Source organism: Pleurodeles waltl, chromosome 3_1, assembly GCF_031143425.1.
Source record: "Pleurodeles waltl isolate 20211129_DDA chromosome 3_1, aPleWal1.hap1.20221129, whole genome shotgun sequence".
In the NCBI taxonomy this organism is placed as follows: Eukaryota; Metazoa; Chordata; class Amphibia; order Caudata; family Salamandridae; genus Pleurodeles; species Pleurodeles waltl.
This window is the reverse complement of record NC_090440.1, coordinates 1,194,540,025-1,194,566,649: the sequence shown is the minus strand read 5'-3', so window position 1 is coordinate 1,194,566,649 and position 26,625 is coordinate 1,194,540,025. Positions and strand designations below refer to the sequence as shown.

General features: G+C 45.8%; 1 protein-coding gene across 2 annotated transcripts in view; it reads right to left on the bottom strand.

The window, feature by feature from the left end:
• LOC138285054 (receptor-interacting serine/threonine-protein kinase 3-like) overlaps positions 1 to 26,625 on the bottom strand; it is a 783,148-nt gene that overhangs the window by 639,468 nt on the left and 117,055 nt on the right. For both annotated transcript variants that reach the window (XM_069224506.1, XM_069224507.1), the window contains exon 2: positions 7,612 to 7,924. In XM_069224506.1, the coding sequence (XP_069080607.1) occupies positions 7,612 to 7,924 (313 nt within the window). The remainder of the gene's footprint in view (positions 1 to 7,611; positions 7,925 to 26,625) is intronic.

Here is a 26,625-nt window from a genome sequence, read left to right as displayed (position 1 = left end):
CGCCGCTGGAGCAAGAAGACGGCGGAGGCCAAGCTGGGTATGGCCTCCCAATGTGGGAGAGGTGCCCGTCACACCATGACCCCCCTGATGTTCCGGATCCTGGCGGTGGCGTACCCGGAGTTGGATGGGCGGGTGAGGGCATCACAGCAGCCACAAGGGGGTGAGTATACTCTCATTCAGCTGATTCAGCGCACATTGTATGTGTCTGGGTGGTGGAGGTGGGCTGTGGGTTCCCCTAGGCCAGGGCGAGTTTAGTAGGCAAGGTCCCTTCTTAAGGCTGGGCCTGTGGCACCCAACCCCACATGTCTACAGGTCCAACTACACCTAGTCAGGCTCCTGTGACATCCATGTGTGCAGCAATCGGGCATAGCCTTGTAACCCATGTCCCTGTGATTGATTAGGGAACTCCAAGTGCACGGCGTAGTGCAGGGGGCTTCTGTGTCTGTAGTGTCCGCCAACAGTAACGGTATTGCATGCACTCAACATGTCTTTCTTCTGTCTCCCCCCCTTTTTGTGGTCTCCATGTTCTTGTGTGCATTAGCACCATCAGGCGGAGGAGCAGTGGCACCGGAGCAGGAGGGAGCTGCATCCCACATGGCCCTGGAAGGTGACACAACGGAGTCTGAATTCACCAGTGGGACGAAGGGCGAGGGGAGCTCCACGGCGGGGACAGGAGCTGAGACCAGCGATACGGACTCCTCCTCTGATGGGAGCTCCCTTGCGGTAGCGGGAGCATCTGTGCCCCCGCATCTACAGGTACAGCCTCCCAGCAGCCCCTCAGCGTTTGCCCCATGCCCACTCACCCAGGAGGGTGGGCATCTCCTTCACCCCAGGCACCTCAGGCCCTGCCCCTGTCACCCCTGCTGCCCTCAGTGAAGAGGCCATTGACCTCCTCAGGTCCCTCACTGTTGGGCAGTCTACCATTTTGAATGCTATCCAGGGTGTAAAGAGGCAGTTGCAACAAACCAATGCATACCTGGAGGGCATTCATTCTGGTCAGGCAGCCCAATAGCGAGCTTTTTATACTCTGGCCTCAGCACTGATGGCAGCCATTGTCCCTGTCTCTAGCCTTCCCCCTCCAACTTCCTCCACCCAGACCCAAACCCCTGTACCTCAGCCTATTCCAAGCACACCATCAGACCAGCACACACACACGTCAACACACAAGGGAAGCTGAGGCAAACATAAGCACCACACATCCCACAAGCACTCACGCAAGCATCATACACATGCAGACATACCAACAGCCACTGCCTCCACTGTGTCCCCCTCCTCCTCGTCTCCCTCCTCCCTCCCTGTCTCGTCTCCACTCACACCTGCATGCACTACATCATCAGCCACTACCTCCATCACCAGCACACCCACCACCACACCCCGCTCATGTGCAGTCACCGCCCCCACTACCATTGACACATCCCCTGTGTCCTCTCCCAGTGTGTCTGTGAGCCCACCTCCCAAGGTACAGAAACGCAGCCACACACCCACGCAACACCCATCCACCTCACGACAGCCTCCAGCCCATGCACCTTCACCCAAAGTCACCAAATGTACACCTCCTACAACCACTACCTCTTCCTCCACTCCCAAACCCCCTCCATCTACCCATCCCAGTGTGCCCAAAAAACTATTCCTGTCCAATCTTCACCTCTTTCTCTCACCTCCCCCACCCCTTCAGTCTCCAAGGGCCCACCTCTCCAGGTCCCAACCCAGCGCCTCAGCCACAACATCTGCGGGAACAGTGGTGCCAATAGTAACTGGCTTCTGGAGTGCACCAGGCAGCAGGGCAGCCAGTGTGGCAAGGAGCCAGAGCACGGACAGTCCCCCACCTCAAAAGCATAAAAAAATGGCCAGTGCCCGGCAGGAGAGAGGGAAAAAACCTGCCACCAAAGCCGCTCCCAAGGGTACAGTTGGGAGTGTGGAGACAGCTGCGCCACCATCCAAGGTGGGGAAGGGGCACAGTAAAACCTGCACGGCGAACAAGACCGCAAAAAGCACCGCTGCCAAGGACACCACCGCCACCAGCACTGCTGCCAAGGACACCGCCGCCGCCAGCACCGCTGCCAAGGACACCGCCACAACAAGCACCGCTGAACAGGACACTGCCGCCAGCAGCACCGCTGAACAGGACACCGCCGCCACCAGCACCGCTGCCAAGGACACCGCCGCCACCAGCACCGCTGCCAAGGACACCGCCGCAAAAAGCACCGCTGAACAGGACACAGCCGCCACCAGCACCGCTGAACAGGACACCGCCGCCACCAGCACCGCTGAACAGGACACCGCCGCCACCAGCACCGCTGAACAGGACAACGCCGCCACCAGCACCCCTGCCAAGGACACCGCCGCCACCAGCACCCCTGCTAAGGACACTGGCGCAACAAGCACCACTGAACAGGACACCGCTGAACAGGACACCGCTGCCACCAGCACCGCTGCCAAGGACACCGCCGCAACAAGCACTGCAGGCCAGTGATCGTTAAAGATTCCGACGCTACTGAAGTCGCCACGAGCAGGATGAAGCACTCTGGGCACAAAGCCCCCTCCAGAACCAGTGGAGAATGACATCCACTACCTCAGTCTTTGGCAGGATGAAGCACCCTGGGCACCAAGCCCCCTCCAGAACCAGTGGAGAATGACATTCACTACCTCAGTCCTTGGCAGGATGAAGCACTCTGGGTCCAAGGCCCCCTCCAGAACCAGTGGAGACTGTTTTCCACTTGATATGACTGTGGCTTTGCACTCCCCAGGATAAAGCAGTGGGCAACCCACCCACTGGAGAGACTTGAGAGACTGTGGCTTTGCACTCCCCAGGATAAAGCAGTGGGCAAACCACCCACTGGAAAGACTGTGGCTTTGCACTCCCCAGGATAAAGCAGTGGGAAAACCACCCACTGGAGAGACTTGAGAGACTGTGGCTTTGCACTCCCCAGGATCAAGCAGTGGGCATGGAGCCCCCTCATGGATCTGGCGTCGTGCACTCATCCAGCTGAGGTGCCCCCCCCTTCCCTTCCCCCGGAGGTGCCTGTTTTATTTCTATCTGATGCCCCTGCAGTGTTCTCTCCGTCTTGTTCGGGTATTGAGTGTGGGCCACGCCCATGCATTTTGGGCCCAGTGGTCCACGGACTATGATGGTGGAATCCCTTGGATTTGTATCCTTGGTGTATATATTTGTTTATAGGATGAATATCTTTATATATGTATATATTTTTGATTCAAGTATTTGAATATATTACAATCATTCAACTAATTTCCTTTTGTCCTTGCATTGTTCCGGGTGGGTTGGGGGATGTAACTGCAATGTATCATGATGTATTAGTGTGTGTGTTGTCATTGGCGAGGGTGGGGGTGTTGCGTGTGTGTGTCACTCTCTTTTCCCTCCCCTGTCCCCTGTGTCGTAGGTGCAGTACTCACCGTGGTCTTCGCCGCTGGCGTTCATGCTCCTGGTAGAGGAGCAGGAAGATAAAGGCTGGAAGAATCTGGAGCTCGGGTTCCATGGCGTCCTGATTCCTCGTGGGTTGTGTGGAGGTGAGCGTTTTCCCTTCCAAGTCTTGTTTCCACCGTGTTTTTGTTCGCTGTGAATCCACCCAAATTCTGTGGGCGGTACATTGTCCTCCACCTGTCTGTTGGCGGTTACCGCTGCGGTGTTTGTTTGAACCGCTTCGGCGGTCGGAGTATTAAAGTGGCTGTCTATGCTGGCGGTTTCTGCCACGGTCGTGATTCCAATTTTTATTACGCCGGCCCATTGGCGGTTTTAACGCCGCTTTAACACCGACCGCCAGGGTTGTAATGACCACCAAAGTCCTATAGTGCCTTGCTGCTTGAGTTTCAGTGCTATAACCAGTGGCGAGAACCACAAGGTGGGACCGGATACCTTCTCAATCCCTCCTGCTTGCTCCAATTGCTCCAACTCTTTTTCTATCAGTAGGCAAAGATGAAAAGGCACTTTCCTGTGGCACATGGCCACTGGCTTAACTGTCTTGTGGAAATGGAGCTTCGCCTGGAAACGTTTCAGACACCCCAGCCCCTTGCACAACTCTGGAAAGTCAATTGGGATGTAATCTGCATGAGACTGGTAAACTTGTCTCACAAAGAAAACTAGCCTGAGATCTTCTTATGTGTGACATCCTAGTAGAGTTCCTGTATTCTCTTTGGTAACATGAAAATTCACTCGTGTCCTTATGCTCCCATTTGCCACCCCCATCTCGATAACTCCTGGAAGCAGGATAGATTCTGTGCCACCATAAGTGTAGATTTTCGCCTTGATGCAGCTTTTCTCTGGTTTGGGCTCCAGCTTGAGAAACTGTTCTGCATCAATGACATTTACCAATGCCCCTGGTTTGATGGGAGCAGTTTTTTCTACTACTCCAACATTTACTTGACACAACAGGGGTGGCTGTCTCCTTTTGTTGTGTCGCCCAGTAAAGGAAATGGTGAACACCTCTTCGCCCTCTTCATCTACCCACAGAGTTGTTGATGTGTCTGTCGACTGCTGTGCCCTTTCTACACCGTCTTCCAGGTAACACTGCCAAATGTTTGTGTTCTTCCTCCTTTTTGCATGGGGTGGCCATTTTCCGATATGCCTTCGCAAAATGGTTGGGGCGGCCATACTTTAAGCAGGGCTTGCCTTGTGAAGGGCATCCTTGAGGAGGGTGTAGAGTCAAACCTCAGTTGCCGCTCATCTTGGGGGTGGATTTGTTGGGGGCACCATCAAGTGGCCCAGATAGACATCGTTTCATGGCCTCAACTCCTTCTTCCATGACCTTTCTGTGACCTGATGTTGATGTGGCTGTTGGATTGCATGCTAGGACAGATTCCATTTCACCCACCCAACTGCCAGCCGATTCGTGTGACCTTGCCAGTATTAATATGTCATTTAACGTGATTCCAGGTTGCCTCAAAATTATTTTTCGGAGGTTGGAGGATCGGCATCCCTGGATGAGTTGTGCCCTGACTTCCTCCTGTTTATCTATTCCGGTGCACATGCTTACCAACTTGCGCAGCCTTGCAGCCTCACAAAGAACATGTCCACCGACTCACCCTCCACCTGACATGCTAGCCTTGAACCTTTCGAAGTCCGGGTTTAACTGAGGATCAAAATACCTGTTCAATGACAAAAATGTTGCATCAGTGTGGAAGATGCAAAATCCACTAGCACCACCGAGGAGCAGCAGTGGTGGATCAGCCAGGTGACTAAAGGGTGTTAGGGCTGCAATCGACGTAGGTGCCCTCTTTTGCTGCTACTTGGGCATCGTGGTTCCTTGTTGTGGTGCTGACAATGTGTTCTGTGGAGCTGTTGCACTTGCTTGTGCTTGTTGTGTTTGATGCACTTACAGCTGCAGTGGTCCACAAGGTTGTACTTTTCACAGCCTCTTGTAGACTTTATTTGTCTATTTTCTACCTCAAACGTGGATTAGGTATACTTTTACAATTTTTATTGCAAGGTTCACTCCAGTGGAAGTGTGGGCCCTTTATCGTGCTTCCTGATGCCAAGGTGCTTTTGAACTTGCCAGATATACTTCAGCACTGGCTGCAGACTTCAACAGAAACATCCGGCGCCGGCTTCGCTGTCTCACAAAAGGTTTTAGCCATCCCCAACCCTCCGCTAACTGTCATTCACATGCTGACAGGCTGCACACATAATTTCAATGTTGCGCACCAAAGCGCATCTTCATAATCTTCACTCCACACATCATAGCTACTGCCACACCCAGGTGCCTCCCTGAAGCATGGCTCCTGCTCCTATCACGTTACATCCAGATTCCAACAGCAACATGTGAGGGTAGCCAGGCAGACACCTTGAAGGCCGTAGGGTGGGGCCATCTGGAAACATGGCCACCTGCAGCTCCGTCTCTGGCACCTCGGGGTACTACTGCTGGCGAAGGTAGGCACTCACTGTTCTCCTCCTTGCGTGGAAGACTCGCTCTCTGCCTCATCACCAATGTAGTAGAGGCATCCAAAAGGAGGGAGGCCACGCGTACACAAAATATATATGATTAGGATAGGTCTCACATCGGCTTCTGCATTAGTGCAACGAGTACACTGGAATACAGGTAGAAGAGTGTGCATGCAAACTGACCACGAGTGGCCAGTACACCTTTAATCAAAACCTGGCCACACCTGGCCCTCGGGATGAGTACAGTGACACAATGTAGCTTAGTGGTCGGGTGGCTCACTACAATTATGAGCCTTTATCTGCTGAGCTGCAGACGGGCTCATCAAAAATCCCACCCCTGCTGTAGCTGATAAAGCGGGGTCGTTACAGCTTCGCTAAAAGTATAGGGTTTTCATTTGAAAGGCAGTATTTCTACCTGAAGGACAAGCTTTTTATATATATTGTTTGCCCTTCAGCAAAAACTCTGTGAAATCTTACTTTTCACACCTAAATCAAAACTCCTGCCCATCACCAAATTATTTTCTCTTCTACAATATATGGAGAATGTGGCAACAGGTTTATTTCTATTAATCTCAACACCCCATGGAACCAGCTTCCACTTCAGATCAGATCATGTCTGTAATCCTCCTTGCCTTCCTTGACATTATGCAAGCACTCAAACATCTCCTCTTCATATATTTGCCTGCAAGCCATGTACCACGTATGTGCAGGAATACTCAAAACATAAAAACATGTATTAGATATCACATACTTTAAAAATAAACCTGTTAAATAAATACAGCACTGTGTGAGGTGACACATCCAAAGCTCCTTAACAAGAACCCATTGTGAGGTATGCTAAATTTATATTATTTCTTTTGTTTTGCAGCCTTTCATAGGATACCTTTAAACAAGAAAAATTCAGATTCATGTGGCCAACAAATATCTCTTAGTTCACCCGCATTTGGCAGGTGTCACTCACTTTTTGGTTACATTCACCTGTCTGATGAACAAAATCCCTCAATAAAAACCCTCTATTCAAACCTATATCAGGCTACAAAAAGGTGTCATTCTCCATTCACCTTAATGGAAACACCATTTTATACCCTGGCTTCACCCGCATCATTTGAGTCAAAAGGTTGATAGGTCTGAGCAGGAGATGCTCACTGAAATCACTGTGTATATCTAAAAAGACCAACTACCTATTGTAGCATTTTATAATGTTTTTACCAGTCCTTTCCACTTCTCGTTTGGTTCTAAAATGAACGTTCATGGAACCAGACTACATGAGGGGAGGGTTGTTTGCTAATTGGAAACTTGTCTTTTATTGTAGGCTGCAGTGAATTCATTTAACCACATGGTGTTACATGCATGACGTTATAATTGCTCAACTTATTTTTAAAATTCATATTTACAGTTGATTCTCTTGTTACTACCCACTCTCACGATTACTACTCTCAAAGCAAGCAAATGATGAAGCCCAAATATGCTGGACTTCTGAATAACTTTGAGAGATGTGAGTCTCTGGCTATCAATTAAGTTTAAACCAATGGACCTCTCAGATTTTAATACTGTATTGAAGCACTGGTCCACCATGCGGGAATTGCTTGCTAGAATGGGTAAAGGCATGTCATCTTTTCGCTTAGGTCACGAGTATGACTCTCCTTAGGACAACTGAGAGCAAAAAAGGAATTTGGGAATATTTCATTCACATTTAAATGATGAAAATAATCACTCACCTTGACAATAAAGTAGTCATCAAGAAGCACGTTGCTCGGTTTCAGATCGAGGTGAAGCAAGGGAGGCTTGAGGTCATGAAGATAGTACATTGCCGCAGCCACCTGGTTGAGGATCCGGAATTTAAGAGGCCATGGCAAAGGGGATACCTTGCTGAAGAGAGTGCACAGGGAGCCATTGCGCATGTATTGCGTAACTAGCCCATACTCTACATGCTCATCAGGATTACTGTAAATCGCTAGAAGGTGCAGTATGTAGACAAACGGTGCCCGCTCCATCAAAACGACTTCTTTCATCAACTCCTTCTCCGTCTCTCTATAATTGCACAAAAGTTCAGGAACATAAAAGAAAATAACAGTAGTCAGTGGCAAAGATCATTGAGATGGAACCAGAAAGGATTGCATGTTGGAACCAGGCAGGAATTTACCTTGCCTGTCTTAATAACCTGGTCCGAACTTCCAATGCATCTTTACAATGCTTTCCTTTACCACGCAAGTCGTTACAATGGCTTGCCTTAGGGAAAGCGCTGGACTTTGGAATAGTATAATTTAGTATTCCAACTCCAGTCTGGCAACAGTAGGAAAAGTGTGGGACTTAAAGTCCAACATCAGTCCAACAATGCTTTTCTTAATGCAAACTGTTGTAACGACACGTGAGGTAAAGCAATGCGTTTTAAAGACGTATTTGTGGTTTGGATCGCGTTGTTAAGGCACAGCGTGGTTCGAGCCACGTTGTAAAGTCTGTTTCCCCCAGAAAGTAGGTTCATCATACAGCCAATTCAAAGGCATCGAGAGTGAAATAAAGATAGGGACTAGAGTGCTGCGATCAGATAAGGGCTACAAGGAAGCCACAACAAAGCATGGATGAACTTCAAGCTTGCTGCATCATCTCCAGGCCTGTGCACATGAAAATATCATTGACATCGAATAAGGAAGATTGAAGACCACAATGACCAAATCACTTCAACAACTGGGCATTGCCAATAAACAGGGTGGCAGATAGAGGGAGCAGTGACCAGTCTCCTGATCATCCACACCACAACGCACCAACTGCCAGACAGCACTTTTTTTTACAAACTAGGCTACATAAACCAAAGTATAAAGCCATTGGACATTATGCTACTAAAGTCCACAGTAATTTGAAACAAACAATGAATTACTTTGAAATGGGTTCCTAAATTAACTCACACATGTAGGTTAGTAAGCCAGAGTCTTATCATCAGAGCACATTCCATTGTTTTTTAGCTCTCAATTACAAAGAATACCGAGGTCCGCGGCAATAATTCATCAATAATGTATCAAAGCAATAATTCACCAAAGTACACTGTTTTTTTTAGCTCAATAACAAAGAATATTGAGGTCTCAAGCACAGTAATATCTCATTTAGTGTCAATTATAAAATATGCGACAACGGTAAAAGCAGTTTTGCAGATACAATATAAACAGAAGAAAAACAAATAATCTGAATAAAAACAGAAACTTAATACAAACGTTTGCAGAGTCTCACGTGTACAATCACAAGCATGGCTATATTTTAAGTATCTTAGAGCAAGTGTACCAAGTAGCTGTTAAAAAAATTGGGGATTGCGAAGCAATAAAAGGGAATATTAGTTGAGAGACAGTTGTCGAGCATCACAGACATATCATACCTAGCCTCTTCAAATTAAGAGCAGAATAGTAAAAATTGTTAACTTGTTTCAGGCATGTCATCATTGCAAACTTAGGTTATGGAGTTTGTTCTAGTTCCATGTTATATCACTATAGCCTTAGAGCACGCCGTAGCGGTCTCTATCAGCCATTAAAGGCCTGATCCAGCATTAAAGGCCCAAGCCGAAAGCGAGGGCCTTTAACAAGGGAGCAGGACTTTAATTGCCGGTATAGCCCAGCTACGAAGGGATATAAGGCTATTAGAACATTCTGCCACTAGAGGGCAGAATGTTCTAATTAATAAAACAAAGTCCTCACAGTCCCCAGGGTATTAAAATCCCCTCGGCCCCATGAGGCCTTTGTTCACAGCCCTTGCTGTGAACAAAGAACATTGAAATGTTCACACTCCGGCTTTTATCAGCCAGTAACAACCCTGAACACTCCATTGTCTGCAATGGAGCTCCCAGCATTCCAATGTTCAAAAAATTGTTAAACCCTCATTCTGACTTCAACATAAAGTGATGAAGTGTGGGGGGGGATATACAACTTAATGTTAGGGCTCGCAGCCCATGACACTATTATAGATAATAAGATCATGGTATGATCTAAGATGAGTTACAATTTGGTACCCAGACAAGCACACACTATTTGACTTATAAAACTGTTTTGCTGAAATGCGTTAGGGAAGAGCCACATATAAGGGACACCTAAGTAAAAACAAAGAGATTTTTATGTGTTTGAACCAGGCAAGGTATAGCACGACCTCCCTGGAAAAAAAACATTCATCAGGGTGTTTCCAGGAACAATACACATTAGAATGTCCCCAAAGCTACCTTTCATTGAGAACACTTTTCAAACAGCAAGAATTGTAGACAATAAAGGTGGCTAAAAAAGGCAACCACCAAACTGAGAGGTAAAGGCCTTCAAACCTGTCACTGTAGAACTTAAAATACCTTCAGATTTAATCAGCTGTTGAATCCACTTCCAAAGAATAGCAAACTGAATTCTTAAATTACAGAGTTCTATAACCTTGGGCTGTAGTCACTCATATAAATCTTTTTTCCATTTTTGCTTAGAGCCAACAGCTCGAATGTGGAATTTTGCTGCATTGATAAGAAGTTTAGATCTGATGCAGAATGATTCCAATTCCCTCAAAGAAATGACCCTTCTCAATGCGAACATAGGACGGCTTTGTCAGAATGAAGTAGCACAGAGACTTGATCAAGGCCCGTTGTGGGATAAGCCACACTGAACTATGTTTAGGACAGGATAATGGCCATTCATAACAATAATAAATAGAAAAGGAGATTTGCTTTGCTACACTCTGTGTCAATTAAAACTTATGAATCTTATCCCGCCAACTGTGCCAAAAGCACTCTTTGAATCCAAAAAAGGTCCTGACTATTGGTTTAGGTAAATGCATTTTATAATAGCTTGCAGCTGAAAGATTTTATCAACAGCTCACATTCCTTTCCTTTTTCAACCCTGTCAGGGTGCTTGTCAAATGAAAAAACAACAAGGTGATGGATGGAATGCTTAAGTTAATCCCAGCTACTACTGGAAATCGCTTGGGCCGCATCCAATCCATTGTTTTTCACCCACCACGCCACCTCACTTAGGACCCACCATATGCAAATCAGTCTGGACCCTGCTTCTCATGCGAACAGTCCAGCCCAAACTACCAGGCCAGATCCTCCCCGAACTGGAATACAAGTAACTTGGAACCGGCTTCGCCGTAGTTAGGGCTCTTCAGTCAAGTGTAGCTTCCATCCAGAGGCATGGTGAGCCCAGGACTCACATCTGGGCATACTAGGCCCTCTTAAAGCAGGAAACTTGGGACCGCCCCTGAATTGATAATTTTTCACCCACCATGTCACCTCAGTTTAGAACCAGCCATATGCAGTTAAGTCTTGACCCTGTAACTCATGGGAAATGTCCAGCCTGAAATGCCTGGGCCAGGTCTTCCCTGAACCAAAACAAAAGCAACATAGGACTGGCTTTGCCTAAGTTAGGACTCTTCAGCCATGTATAGCTTGGTTCCAGTGGCACAGTGAGCTTGGGACCCACATCTGTGCATACCTGGCACACTTTAGCAAGCAAATGCAAAACAACAAGGTAATGGATGGAATGCTTGAATTAATCTCAGCCACTGGCAATCACCCAGGCCACATCACAATCCATCATCTGTTGCCCACCATGCCCTATCAATTTGGACCCAGTCTTTTGCATATCAACCTTGATCTTGACCAGATCAGGTGACCCAGCTCGAGCTGTCATTCCAGTGTCTCCTCAAACTGTCTGTGTTGTCAGCAGAATTGTTTCTGTGCAGGAAGGGGCACCTTCAGGCACAAAAAATAACCCTGGGAGGCATTTTCCTCTTTCCATGTTGGTTGTAGAATGCAGCACACATAGAAAGAGGAAACAAACAAGGAGAAATAAAGATATTTCTCCTCGTTGCGCTTGTCATGGGGAAGCATACTATTTTGACGCATTCCCAGGTGTACAAATTCTTGTTAATCTGGTAATGCATCAAAACCCATTAGTGTTACGTGGGAACACCCACTGTAATGCCCATGGTACGCCTCCCAGATGCAGTGTAAGGCAATGCAGTGACTTGCACTGCACTGCCTTACACTATATCTACAAGGCCATGAAAAGCCACACAAAATGGTTTTTTTGGGGCCTTGTAGATATGAGTCTGCACTATGCACTACTGGTATATCAAGAAAGGTGATGCACTGGTGGAGCACGGGGCTTGTAAATATGCCCCATGGTGCATTTCTGCCCTTTCGTATTGGCATGGGACAGCACAGCAGAAAGATTTGCTACGCTGCCCTATGCCAGTTCCTTGTAAATATGCCCCTAACTATGCAGGGTATGCCTAGATGTGGTCCAGGGATTGATCTTTAGGCCTGGCTTGACAGTGCATGTGTAACTTGACCTTATGTGATCTACAAAAAGGTTTCAGAGTACTACTGAGAAAGAGGTTAAAGCTCGTCTCACATGTTGGTGCACCTGAGTACAAGATTTGATTGGGCCAAATGTGTGTACTTCCACGAATGCAACTGCATATATTGCACTTTTTAGCTTGTGGCAACTTTTATGTTAGATGCAGCAAGACTGAGTTGGTTATGGTGGCAAGCCAATGATCATGGCTGTCGGCCTCATCAGGTTATTATGAAAAGTTATGCTAAAGGCACCAGGTAATACATATTTATTGTGAAAACCATGTGTAAAAGTCTATAGGCATTTAGATGTGAATTGTTCTTACTTTATATTAAAGCATACACATAAGTATTTTGTTCAATGGAATGTCACAGATTACCTTAGTAGGAAAGGGTTTTGAAGTTGGCCACTCTGACAAACCATGGGGGTTTTTCCAGTGATTAATTTGTTATGGCATGTTGAGAGGGGCTGTATACTGTTTAGCAAGCTGGATGGTTCTACATATTTGTAATTCAGAACCAGGGACATATCTTCAGGGATGGGGTATGGGTTGTAAAATCCCCCTAATAATTACATAGTTGGTCCGTCTTGGCAGTGTCAGTTGAAAGGCTGTCTGCAGCAACAGTGATATTAACCCATTGTTGCTACAGACTGGGGAGCTGACATTTTATCAGAGATAATCGAGCCAAACAGAATTAAGGGTCAGGCTTGGATTTAAAAGCATGTGCACAAGCAGAGACATGAACATAGTTGAAATGTAAGTCATGCAACAAACATCATGTAAGAATATGACAAAGTTGCTTTAAAAAAGTGTATTTTTTTAACATGCAGATGAGTTTCACCTTAGTAAATAAGACTATACCACTGCACTGAGAGACATTTATTAAAAGTAATAGTTTGAAAATATACATTTAGTAATACTGACGCCTCGACTCCCCTTGCCCTTACCGCTAATGAAATCAGAGGCAAGTGAGTTGTCATGATTATCCCGTATGTACAGTGCAGTTCCTGAACATACACATTTGAAGGTACTCTCATTTGTGTGAATGTAGAAAAAAGAGGCTCAGTGATATATAATATTGGCCTTGGATCACACTATGGGCCTGATAACGACTTCGGTGGATGGGATTACTCTGTCCCAAATGTGACCGATATCCCGCCTGCCGAATTACGAGTCCATTATATCCTATGGAACTCGTAATACGGCGGGCGGGATATCCGTCACATTTTGGATGGAATAATCCCCTCCGCCGAAGTCGTAATCAGGCCCTATGTGTTCAAGCAGGGAGCCCAGACTGACTACAGATTCGGCTACTAGATGGGTATCTCTTTCTCTCATCCATTTTACAACAAAGGACACAGCTTTGTCATTAATTTTTGGTGCATGAGGTTAGAATGTAGGTGAAGGCAGATGGTACATGAAAGTTCAGTTCCTTTTGAGTTCAAATGTCCAAGAGGACCTTGAGATGAGCCACATCCAGGCATCTGGCTTGAGATTTCAATAGTGTGCCCACCTCCAAACTGGGAATGAGATTGCAAAGTGACCTACAAAGATATGTGTTGTGTAGAGGCAGGGTTGTGGCCATTGAACTGATTAGGGCCTTGCTCGTCACTCCCTCAACATCAGTGTGCCACCTGAAGAGCTTTAAGTGCATCGGGTCCTTCCAGGTCTCGTATGTGGCAGTAATTAAAAACTTTAAAATGGGTCCCTATCTGTTAGACCTGGCAACTTTGGCATAGTCTGCCCTGTCTTTTTGCCTCTGCTTCCAATGTTTTGACTGTGTGCTGGACTTTGATTTTGCTGGTTTTAGTACTCTGGGCACCATACCACTGCTGACCAGTGCTGGAGTTCAAGTGCTCCCTGTGTAAATGGTGTGTGTAATTGTTTTCTCCATCATTGGCTTATCTGATTTACTAGTAAGTCCATAGTAAAATGCACTACAGGTGCCCAGGGCTTGTGAATCAAATGCTACTACTGGGCCTGCAGCACTGATTGTACCACCCGCATCAGTAGCCCTGTAAACATGGCTCAGACCTGCCACTGCAGTGTCTGTGTGTGCAATTTTAAACTGCCAATTCGACTTGCACAGGAGCCATTCTGGATAATGTTTGACACTCCACCTGCAATGCGGGTGTAAAAACAACGCACCCACCTGCATTGCGGCTGAGAAATCTACACACCACCTGCATTAAGGCTGGGAAATCAATGCATCACCTGCATCGCGGTTCAAAAAATTACACAACACCCAGTTGCAGCTGTTGAAAACGACGCCACCCCCACGCAGCTTGGTTCTCCATCACTGTGTGGCCAGATTTCGCACACAACATCGCTGGGAGTTAAAACAGATGTGAACTTGCCCAGACCCGATATGCCCTTCCAGAAATTGACTCATCATTCTTGTGGGAGACCGGTTACTTTGTGTAACAACATTTCCATTGTTTTCTACGGAGTAAGATTCTATTATCTTAAAAACTCATAACTGTACTTGTGTATGTGGGATTTTTGTTGTTTTGGTCTTGTTTGATTAAGATAAAAAATGGCTATTTTTCTAAACTGGTTTGATGTCCATTTTGTAATGTTTTCACTGTATTACTGGGTATGCTGGTACAAATACTTTACACATTGCCTTTGAGATAAACCTGACTGCGTGTGCCAAGCTACCGGGGGGGGTAGGGGGTGAGCAGGGGTTATCTTAATTGAGTATCTCCCTTGCCCTGACTAGAGTGAGGGTCCCTGCTTTGACAGAGTGCAAACTGACTGCCAACAAAAGACGCCATTTCTAACACTATGGGTCCCACGTGTGTGTCCTTCACAGGCAAAAATAATGTTTGAATTCCCAATCATGACTGTAGAAAGAACTTGAGGTAATCCATAACAGTGGTGCAGACCCTGTTTAGATTACACTTTAACTTAATCTTGTATTCCATAGGAGTACTTGTGTCTTTCCATATCATGTGTTTTTAAAGAGGTGTTATGCAACATATGACTCTTGTTTGTGAACAGAGTTATTTCTAAGAGTCTGGATAAGTTCTAGTTGTGAGTGAGTGTTAAAGATGGGCAAAATGAGCAAGAGCTCTGGCGAAGAGAATGAAGGCAGTTTGGACTACTCACAGTGCCTCAGTGTGTCAGTGTGTCATAAAGGTTTTCAGACTTCATGCAGATAAGGTACTAAACGGCCTGCTCTGTCTGCCCATCCAAGGCCTTATCTGTGGATGTTAGGTATGGTCTTATGTTAGCCCGCTGTCCTAAGCCTCTCTGCCCTACATTTTTTTTAGAACAACATAGTCTAGACTATCCCACACTGGCTGGCCTTACATTTCCAAATAACTGAAAACTAATGCCCCTAAACTTGTCCATTACCATGGTCATGTCCTACAAGACTGCCTTTTTAGTTGGGTACACCTTGTTGGGAAATCTCAGTTTTATACCCCCCTAACATTATTGACTAAGATACGCCCCTGTTCATAACTGGTTATATGATGGTTGTCAGTTTATGTGCATTTGAATAAGTAGGTGTTGAGAAAGTGTAACACCAATGTTAAAGGGTAAAGACTGCATCAGTTCAGTGGGAAAAGCATGCTATAATTCATAGGTTTGATCTGTCAATTAAGGAAGGTTATGTCAAAGCCAGTAGGTCTATCTACTTATTGTGAATAGAATGCATTAGACACAATAAGCTCTAAGGATGGGTTGGTGTTACACAGTACTAAAGCCTGTAGGCACATACTTTGTTAAATTTGATTTTGACGGATTACTGTAGAAGGCAAGGGCTTTCTGTTGGTATTCTACACAAACAAACTGTGGGGATAGAAGATATGTACTACAATAGCCCTTAGTAGGCTGGGTTAGACCTGACAACCTCAGGGTGGTCTTCCTCCAAACTTTTGCCTACTCCCCTCCTGTTTGTAGAAATTTGTTTGTGCTGGCTTTAGGACTCTGTGCACTTTACCACTGCTAGCCAGTGCTAAAGTGCTTGTGCTCTCTCTTTAAATCATGGTAAAATTGACCTACACTTAATTTACACATTTAATTTACTTATACGCCTCTAGTAAAGTGGTACAATATGTTCCCAGGAACATAAAAAACGCTATTAGGGGGAGCGAAACATCAAGTGCTCCCCAGGGCACCGTGCATGGCTTAGGCCCTATGACCACTAGTGTTCTGAAGCATCTCACTAGAGAGATGAAAAGTCTTGTGACCCACCTGGTCTACTTTGGACTCTACTTACTTCGCTTTATAAGAGGTGATTTGAGGACTCTGAAATGCCAGTCATGTTTGACATTAGACCTAGATTAAAGCCCAAAGTGAGGACAGCCAATCTGGTACACATACTTGAGAAGCTAAGACCCTACTTTTAAATGCTCACATTATCGGATATCACGGTGCAACCAGCAAACCCGCTCCCAGAAAATCTGATCTTATGGGTCACACAGGTTAGAAGCAATGCATTCAAATATAGGCCTCCAAGGAGAAATTAGCACACTTCATTCCCAGTCACCATTTGGGTATCCTAGGCTGATCGAGGCAAATATAATTGCACTTTTAGTTTTTTGATATGCTCAAAACTACCTAAACAAATTATGGGGACCAGTCCACATAGCACACTGGTCCTCACAAAGATAGTGTTTATCTGGTTTTGTCAGGGTTTACCCACAGTACGAGGGTTGAACCGGTCCTCACAGCATAGGGTATGCATGCCCACACACACACACATACGCACTCACACACACCAGCAATATATCTCCTCACCACCCTGTCAGTTTTACAGTCAACATCCATCAACCATGAAGAGCCCCACAGCTGGCTTAGCACATCAAAAATAGGGCAACATAACAAAGGCAGACTGGACGACCACCCTACACAAGAAAAAAACGGAACCCACAGGCATCTTGGCACACAACATTGAGAACTCCAACAAGCAGATCACTAACTTCTCTGATACTATGGCCCCAGCATAGCGAAGCAACACAGCAAAAAACAGAATTCAAGCCAGGTGGTACACAGAAGACCTCAAAATGACCAAGTGACACTGGAAACAGCTTGAACAGAAATGGAGAAATAGCAAAGGAGAAGTTGAAAAAAAACACCTCAGAGGAGGTACCACCAGCTCATTCTAGAAACCAAAATGAAGGCCTTAGTCCAACAAATGAACACCAGCTCCAACAGCAGCAAAGAAATCTTTGCAATCATTGAAGACTTCACTGCACCCACAACTGTCACTGGAAACATTAACCCAACCCAAGATCTGTGCAACAACCTCTCAGCAACCGGACACCCTGGGCCTTTCCAGAAGTTTCCTAGTGATGAAGGAAGTCAACACAATCACTATATGGGACACCATTAGCACAGAGGTAACCACAACAGTCATGTTAACTTCAGGGGCTGGGCGGACCCCTGACCCTACCATGTCTATAATTAAGGAGAAATCCCAGTTAGGAGACCTGCACCCCTACCCCCAATACCTTCATGAGTACAGCCACGTTCCTAGAACCATTGCAACACACAGCCTTCAATGCCCTACTAAGGAAACCCTTGGTTAACCCTAACACACTTGCCAATTACCCACCCTCCTTCCCTACTCAGCCAAAGTCCTGGATAAGGACATTAACAAGCACCTCGCTGACTGCACACCAAACACCTGCTCCTCGACACGACACACTCAGACCCTAAAACAACACGGAAACCGTGCCTCATAGCAGCAACTGGTGACATTAAGATGGTCCTCAACAAGGAAGAAACACAGCCCTCTTCTTTCTAGACCCATTAGCAGCATTCTACACTGTTTCCCCATCCTAATCCAACAACTCCATGAAGCAGTCATCTATGGACTTGCCCTCGAATGGATCTGTTTCTTCCTCAAACCGTCCAGAAGTACACAAACCGTCAACAGGCCTCCCTATGTCTCTGAAATCTGAGACTGTATTTGCAGAGTCAGACCAACACTCTTCAACATCTACATGATCCTGCTGGCTCACATCATATGAGCTCACAACATAAACATCCTCACGCCAACAACATGCAATTGATACTGCCCGTCTGGTTTGAAAACCCATTACCAGGAACAAGTTCACAGACAGAAGTGGCCATTTGGATGAAATCCAATTGCCTTAAATTGTACTCGAACAAGGCTGAGTTGGTGGTCTTGGGAAGAACACCTTGCCATGGGCTCCACCTGGTGGCCCACAGACACACCATGCTCATAAGCAAGAAACCTCAGAATCATCATAGACAACAACCTGGACATGACGGCCAAAGTGACTACAGTGGTCTCATTCAGCTACAACATCCTGAGAATGCTACCAGACAACACTACGAAAACAATTACCCAAGTCCTCATCACCAGCAGCAGTCAGACTTTGGGAACATCCTGTACGCAGTGTTTACCAACCAGCTCTCAAGAAAACTACAGACCATCCAAAACACAGCAGCCAGATTAGTCGTCAACCTTCCACGCTGAGCCCACATCACACCAAACCTTAGGGAACTGTATTGGCTCCCAATATAGAGGCGCACACACTTCAAACTGCTCACCTCCACCTATAAAGCTTTCCACAACACTGTCCTGCCTAGCTGAACAGGCTCATTCACTTCTGCCAACCTTCCAGACAGCTCCACTTTAAATGTCTCCCATTAGCACACATCCCATGCATACAAAAAAGCAGAGCAGGTGTCTGCACCTTCTCCCAACTGGTCCCTAAACCCTGGAACAAACGCCTCACAACAAATCACACCCTCTTTTTCTGTACTTGACTTTCACAAGAAGCTGAACACCTGGCTTTTCGAGTAAGCTCCCAGGGCTGGCCTCACTTATCTGCTGCAAAGTGCCTGGATACGGGTGATTAAGGAGCTATAAAAACACTATCTTCAAGTCTAACTTCACATCCAGTTGTATCCCGCCTACATTTGTACTCTTCTCTTTTGCTAACTCTAACTAATTATTGTGAACGTGTTTTGCCTATTATTTTGTGTGATGTTTGTAAAATGATTCAGTGAAATTGTTGTGACACCCACACTACATGGATACCACTATTAACTAATTGAACAACTACATGTTGGATTTTACGAGGTTACCTTTACTCCCAGAAGAGCAGAGGGTTCATCCATTGTTTATTTAGGTTTAATTGGTTATGCAATATGAAAGTAGCAATTTAAAAACACAAAATGCATGCTTTCCCCTCACAAAACCATGGTCTTATTCCTGTATCCTGATTTGTGGTCATAAAAGAAACACACGTTTTGCTTACTTCAAGACATTGTAGCTAGTTTCTGCAGAAGACACCTCAATTTACACATTAATCGGTTAATCTTTACAGTCTTTCAGTGCCTTATATTGTGAAGTAAATCCAGTATAATGATTTTATGTTCTATGCTGCACTGTACCAATGACAATCAGGAGGCAGATTGCCAAAAATGTGGTGCAGTTATTGGAAGGATGATACCTCTGCAGCACCCCGGTGCCAACAACCCTTATCACAATCATGCTGGTGGCTTTTAAAACGTGTGCAATTTGCCCATCTACACATCTGCGTAAATGATTCACATATTTGAGATCATATACTCATTCATAGTATGACAATTTGTACAGCAACCGGGGACTCCACATATCTTTCTAACTGATACATATATTTTAGATCATAGCAGTCATTCATAGTAGAGCTACTGTTCCCGTACAGCCAGCAATAGTTTCCGGTACATCATAGTATTCACAACCTGGGGCAGCTGAAAAACATCATCACCTTGAAGGTAATGCACACCAAGTAGCTTATTTTCTCTGTACAATGTCTTGTTCCAAATGTTGAGTATTTTGAAACAGGATGACACATGGGGAGAAACTGGCCCTGTGGACGGCAGCCACCTGACGTTTAACGTAAACCCTTATATTACATTGACGAAGCTCATCTTGAGTTCGCCCACTGAGAACTTCCAGATTGCGTCTGCAGTCTCTTGCTGAAAGACACCCCCTTCACCACGACTGCCTCCGGTGACAGAGACCCGACGGTCCACTGCACCTCTGCAACCGGACACCCCAGACAGAGGAGAAGAAGACCAGAGGTACCCTATGTTCCTCAGGCTCATGAGACCTGAGCCCGCTTGTTAATTTGGTCGGACTGGACCCCCAGTCCATGCCTGCAGCTTATTTCTGTGGGCCCCCTATACCGTGACCGCCATTGTTGACGGTAAACCCAACAGTCACCAGCACCTCTGCACCCGGACGCCCAGGACCGAAGAGACTAAGACCACTGGTGTCCCTACGTCCCCTAGCCTCGAAGGAACTGAAACCCTTTGGCGGTTCACCCGGTCTGGACTCTTAGTCCAGCCCTGAAGCCCCTTTGTGACCGGGCCGATCCCCATAGACTTACACGGGGCACCTGACGCTGAGCTGCAACACTGCATCCGCCCGCCCGAGGTGATCTGTTGGTGTGGCCTAGGACCATGTCCCATACTTGCTTTAAGTCCAGAAGATTGGTCCTGAAAGTTGCTGTGTACCTGTTTGCTGTGTATGTTTTCTCCCCAGTAGAGTAACATTGCAGCTACAGAAAATTGCACTGTTGCCTTTTGAAAACTCTTGAAATTCCTATCTCTAAAAGTGCTCACCAGATTCCAGTGACCTTGGTATCTAAATGTATTTAAAAGTACATGTTATTTTTGTAAATTGGTGTTGTATATCTTTGAGTGTGTGTCCCACTAACTGTCAAGTGTGCGCCTTTCATGCTTAGCACTACCTTCTGATATGCCTAACTGCTCGCAATACTACCACAAACAAGAGCATTTGGGATGTAATCTGTGCCTCTGTGATACCTTTGGGGTTTGCCTGTACTCTTCCACAGTGTACCTCTTTTTAGTCCACTATATAAAGAGCCAGCTTCCTACGTCAACTTATGCAATAAAAAATACATCTCTCTGTTGGAAGCATTTTTTCAAAGTATGTCGGCAAGTAATGCCCTGAAGACTACTGAAACATACTTGAAAATACAGTTAACTGAGGTGGGGGTAGCAAAGGGTAATTTTTGGGTTTGAGCAATGGTGTCCTCTATGTCTCTCTGTGCCCATTTTTGAGGTTTCAGTCCTTAACGCCATTCTCTAAAATAAGCCCTCGGTCTCTTTGAAAGGTAAATCTGTAATTACTCATTGAATTTTAATGGGTCTAATTAATGTATCATGCTGTAAGGAAGTCACAATCCCTCTATTTTCTCGACTAAACCTTGACTGCCCGCTGTTGCTACTCTTGATGGGTTAGTTGTATAAAGGTTAATTCAACTGGAATTTAAAAATATTTTAGGCAACATGGCACCAATAATAAAACCATTATCTGTTAGACTTGGCCCTCTATGTACGATCACCCTTACACTTTTTGCTTTGTCCCCTCCTGCTCTGAACCCATTTTTGTTGGCTTTTAAAACTCTGTGCATTTTACTACTCTGAAAACAGTGGTAAAGTGCTTGTGCTCTCTACTTTAAGCATGGTAAATTGGCTTACATCGAATTGGCATATTTAATTTTCTATAAGTCCCTAGTACAGTGTTACTAAATGTCCTCAGATCCTGTAAAGTAAATGCTATTACTGGGCATGCAGTACATATTGTGCCACCAACGTAAATAGCCTTTTTAAACATGCCTTTGAAGCCTTTAGTGCAGTTTTAAACTACCATTTCAACCTGGCAAAATAAACCTTTTGCAAGGACTAACTCTTCTTTTTTAATTCATATATGTCACCTCTAGGGTAGGTCCTAAACAGTCCATGAGGCAGGGTACAGTTTATTTAAAAGGTTGGCTATGTGCTTTTACATTTTACATGGCCTGGTAGGTAAATTAATTTTTCATTAGTGCAAGGCCTGCCTTTCCCATAGGATAGCATTGGGTACCTTATTACATCTATTAATTGATAACTTTCTATTGGGAGCAGTCAGGAAGAGTGTGGTGTCTAAAGAATTGCAATTTAAAACCAACTTTAATGGAAAAGTTGGATTTTAAATTCACAATTCTGAAAATGTCACTTTTAGAAATCGTTTGGTGCTGGAGCCTGTGTCCTGGCTCACATAACGCGGTGCAGCTGGCAAATGGCCTTTGTGTCGGGATTAGGTCTTGGCAGGATTGGAGGAGTGGAAGGGCACCCTTCTATACAAAACCTATGCTTTAAAATACTTTTAATATTTTTACCAGTATATATGTTGTAAGGTGACGTACATGCATAAAGTTTCAAAAGTTTAGAAGAAAGAAAACTTCGCTCATTTTTTATGCCCTCCGTGAGACGATGTAATTTTTTTAGCACAAAATCCTATCCACTTTTTTTTTTTTTTTAAATAAGGCTTTGCATCAAAAGCCATGGATGGTTACATGAGAATTAGAGGTGGGCGAACCACCGAAAACTGAAGCCGTGTTGCAGCTTGAAGCCTGGCTCTGCCTCAGCTTGAGGTCCTGCTGGAACCAACAGCCCATAACAAATCGATCTTTAGCTTCTGCCAGCTACCCTCCCTCTACCCAGGATGTTGCGTTACGGTGAAAGCTGCCAACTGTAGCACTGGGGAACCAGGTTTGAATCTCATTGTCGGCTCAACATCCTTGAGCTTGTGTAATGTAACTGGTACTCCTATAAAGCTCTCTAATACCTTTGGGCAAGTTTGCACTACATTTTAAAAGCCTTAACAGAAGGAAAGAAAAACAGATACCCATTTACTGGCAGATTTGTACAACGTACAACCAGAAAACATGAATAAATTGCGGCTTCCCCTCTTAAATTGTGTATCTTAGGCAAATATTTTATTACACCAACACTCTTTCCTTCAGGCTGGGTCCTCATAGTCCAACGTGCACCAACTGGTTATACATACAGATATTTGAAATTATCATATTAACCTAGACGTGGGTGAGCACTGAAAACTCAAGCAGTCTTGAGCCTGAAGCCTGGCCCTGGCTTTGGCCATGGTCCTTTTGGAATCTTGAGCCCATAACAAGCCGAGATTTCATGTGACTTCTGCTTGGCACCCTCCCTCTACCCTCATACACAAAAAGGAAAAAACAAAACATTAACATTTGAGATAAAAAGAGGAGACAAATAAATACCTGATTTGTACTAAATTAAACCAGAACACATGGATTAATCATGGTTTCCCTGCTAAGCCAAACTGTGTGATCTTAGGCAAATATTTTATTTTACCTATCTTCCTTTTACTTCAGTAATGCATATGGAAGTCCTTCAAGTACATGAGTTCAGAGTACCAGCTGTACAAAACCCATGCTATGTCAGGACTGGAGCTTTCCTTCTACGCTTTAATCACCACAGTGACAACACAGTAGCCATTAAAGCAATACAGAGCTACTTTTCCCATTAACACTAGGGAAAAAAACACAAGATTTTGAAAATCCTTCTTTATTGTCCATAACCAGGTCTCAACAAAGTCCTCTCTAACTGCCTGCTCTCCCTCTTTCTTTGCTGCTCAGCAGTGAGTTAAGTTTTTTTTTCTCCTTTCTCCCCATGTATTTTGTTTTATTTTATGGTAGATACTTGGTATTCTGGGTGTGTTATTAACGTTGTGCAGCACGCTTGTTTCCCCACTAGATTCCCTTTGGCACGGGTCCGCTCTGCGCTCCTTATGCAACTGCCCAAATTACTGTCTGCAGTGCAGTCCTCAACCCCTTAAAGGGTTCTGCAGGAAGGCGAGACATTCTAGCTTCACAGCGCACCCCTCTTGCACCGGGAGCCAGACACGCGCTATCAGAGTCTGAAAGTGATAGAGCCTTGCTCCTGGCTGCTCAGGTGATGCCCAGCAATCGCCTGGGTTGGTATTTCCCTGAAATTTCAAACTGTTGACTACCCTTAGGGGTCTGTATTTGTGCTGTGCACTGTGAAAAGCCCCAAGGGTCCTTAAAGGCCGGTGTTTGGACACAATTCCCGAGCAGTTTGCAAATCCTTGGGAAGTGTTATGAGGGTGTTCTTTGTCCCTAGGGCTTGTGCCCACAAAACTGTGTGCCTGTGGCCCACCCATACTTGTCTGAGCTATCTCCCAGCCCGATATTTGGACACACGCATGTATATTGATCTAAACAGGGCTTCTCAACCCCATCACTCCTTATGCATTCTTCTCAGTCCCAAGAAACAATATATAGAGACACTCTGTCTCAGCATGCAGTGCTCTACATTGTTACCGCGCCAAGATCTACTACTTATGGGGAAGAGGACTCTCTGTCCTTCCGCCAGTAAAATAAAGAGTTTTATGAGGCAGTTGATACATCTATATATAGAGTGGTTTATGAGCTCATGGGCCCCATGAAACAGCGCTTCTCGAAGGAATTGCGCACGACTGTGCCAAAATTCCCCAGCCCGCCACCACCCTGGGAAAGCCTCCAAGGGACACCCCAGCTAAGGGGTTCCCACCCCCTAAGAAAAAGTGTGAGGTTGACAGTGACACATTTCCGTGCCTTAAGCAAGCTTTTTTGGCTAGATCTTCCCCCCAGAAATGTCCCGGGAAGTCTTTAGAGGCATATACTGAACCTCCGCACCCTGATACCCCATAGCAATAGGATGGCGATTACCCCGGGGAGTCAGATGAAGCGGCAGGCTCCTCCAGATCATGGTCCCCAGCTTTGGAACCTGTTCATCCACCCCAGGTCAGCTGAGTGGGTACCAGCAAATAAAGTGGCAAATTATGTTGTGGTGTGGCTTAGAAAGCCCCTAGAGAAAGATGCCCAGAATTGCCTAAGAACAGATTGTCTCACCCATCTTGGAGAGTACTTGGCCCTCGCCACTGAAATAGATGCCGGGATGGCCACCTTCCTAGCAAAGTTTGGAAAAGACCCCAAAAAGGGCATTGACATTCGTGCCAGAACAAACTTTTGGAATGCATAGGTCCTATGACCAAAATATTGGATTTGGCGGAAGAGGCCAAGGCCTCGGGTTCCCTCTTTGCCCTTGATGTCCTTTCCAACTGGGCGCAGAGTGCCATTGTCCTTGTGGGCAACCCGAACTGCGCCCTGTCCACAGAACATTGCAACTCCCTTCTCATCAAGGTAGACCCCCAAGTTGGGGGACCTTGCCTCTTCTGAGGCAGGGACAGCTGCACCTGGGAGCTTATTTCGGGATCCTTTTGTGAAGAAGCTGGGGAAGTTTACGGTGACATTTACATTGCTAGACAAGGTGCAGCCCATTATTAAACACATCTGCATGGCCTGGGATTTCCAAGGGGCCGCTCGTGGCAGGGCACCTCTGGCCATTTTTCCTATTCTTCCTTCTTCAGGGGACAAGGCTATGAGTGCAGTCAATATCAGGCTAACCCATGCTTCAACAAATTCTACCTGCCACAGGGACAACGCTTCTGTGGCCGTGGAGGTTACAAATGACAAGCAAGAGGCAGTGCTGGGAACGGTAAGTCTTCTTACTCCCACTTAGATAAAGGTGGGTGGGCGGCTGTCACTATTCCTACCAGTCTGGGCTTCCATTACGCCAGATGCATGAGTCCTCGAGACTGTGCATGGGCTCCAAATCGAATTGTACGGATCCCCTCTTCAATTCTCTCGACCTTGGCCCATCAGCTTCACCATTCACAATGCAGCACTCACAGACAAAGAGGTTTTAGCCCTCTTGCTGAAAGGAGCCATCTGGCAAACGGTGGTACTGCTTTCTAGTCGGCAAAGCTGATAGGGGCCGCAGGCCTGTGATCAATCTCAGGGGCTTCAATGAGTGGCTGGTATACTACCACTTCAAATTAGAAGCCATTTATCTCCTCAAGGACATGCTGCTTCCATCTGATTGGATAGTTCACCTGGACCTGAAAGATGCATACCTAGCGGTTCCAATTTCCCCCCACATCATTGTTTTCTGCATTTCATGTTTCACTCCCAGACCTTCCAGCTCATCACTCTTCTCTTCGGTCTGTTTTTGGCCCCCTGATGCTTCATGAAGGTTCTCAAACCTGTGGTAAAGTTCTTTTGTGCACAAGGTATCCAACTCATCATCTATCTGAATGATATGATCATCTGAGACCAATGCCCGGAGAAACTGATGTCACACCTCCAGACAGCAGTAAATCTATTGCAGGGTTTGGTGTTTGTTATCAACGAAAGAAGACTCTTTTCATACCGTCTCAGTAGGTGACCTTTCTGGGGTTCACAGTAGATTCCACCTTTTCCTCACTGAGTCTCCCATCTTGAAAGATCACGAAGATCAGGCACAAACTCAGCCAAACACTGGCCAAGTCATGTACGTATCTCAGACAAATGACCCGTTTGGTGGGGCTCCTCTCCTCCTCTATCCAATCGCTTTTATCAGCCCTCTCCATTATAGGGCCTTGCAGCGATTAAAAGTGCATCATCTGAGAAAGGGCCTCACCTACTCCTAATCAGTTCAATTGACAGACGAAGCAAGGGAGGAGATTCAAGGGTGGCTTACTCATATGGAGGCCTTGAATGAGAGAACAACCTTCAGTTCCA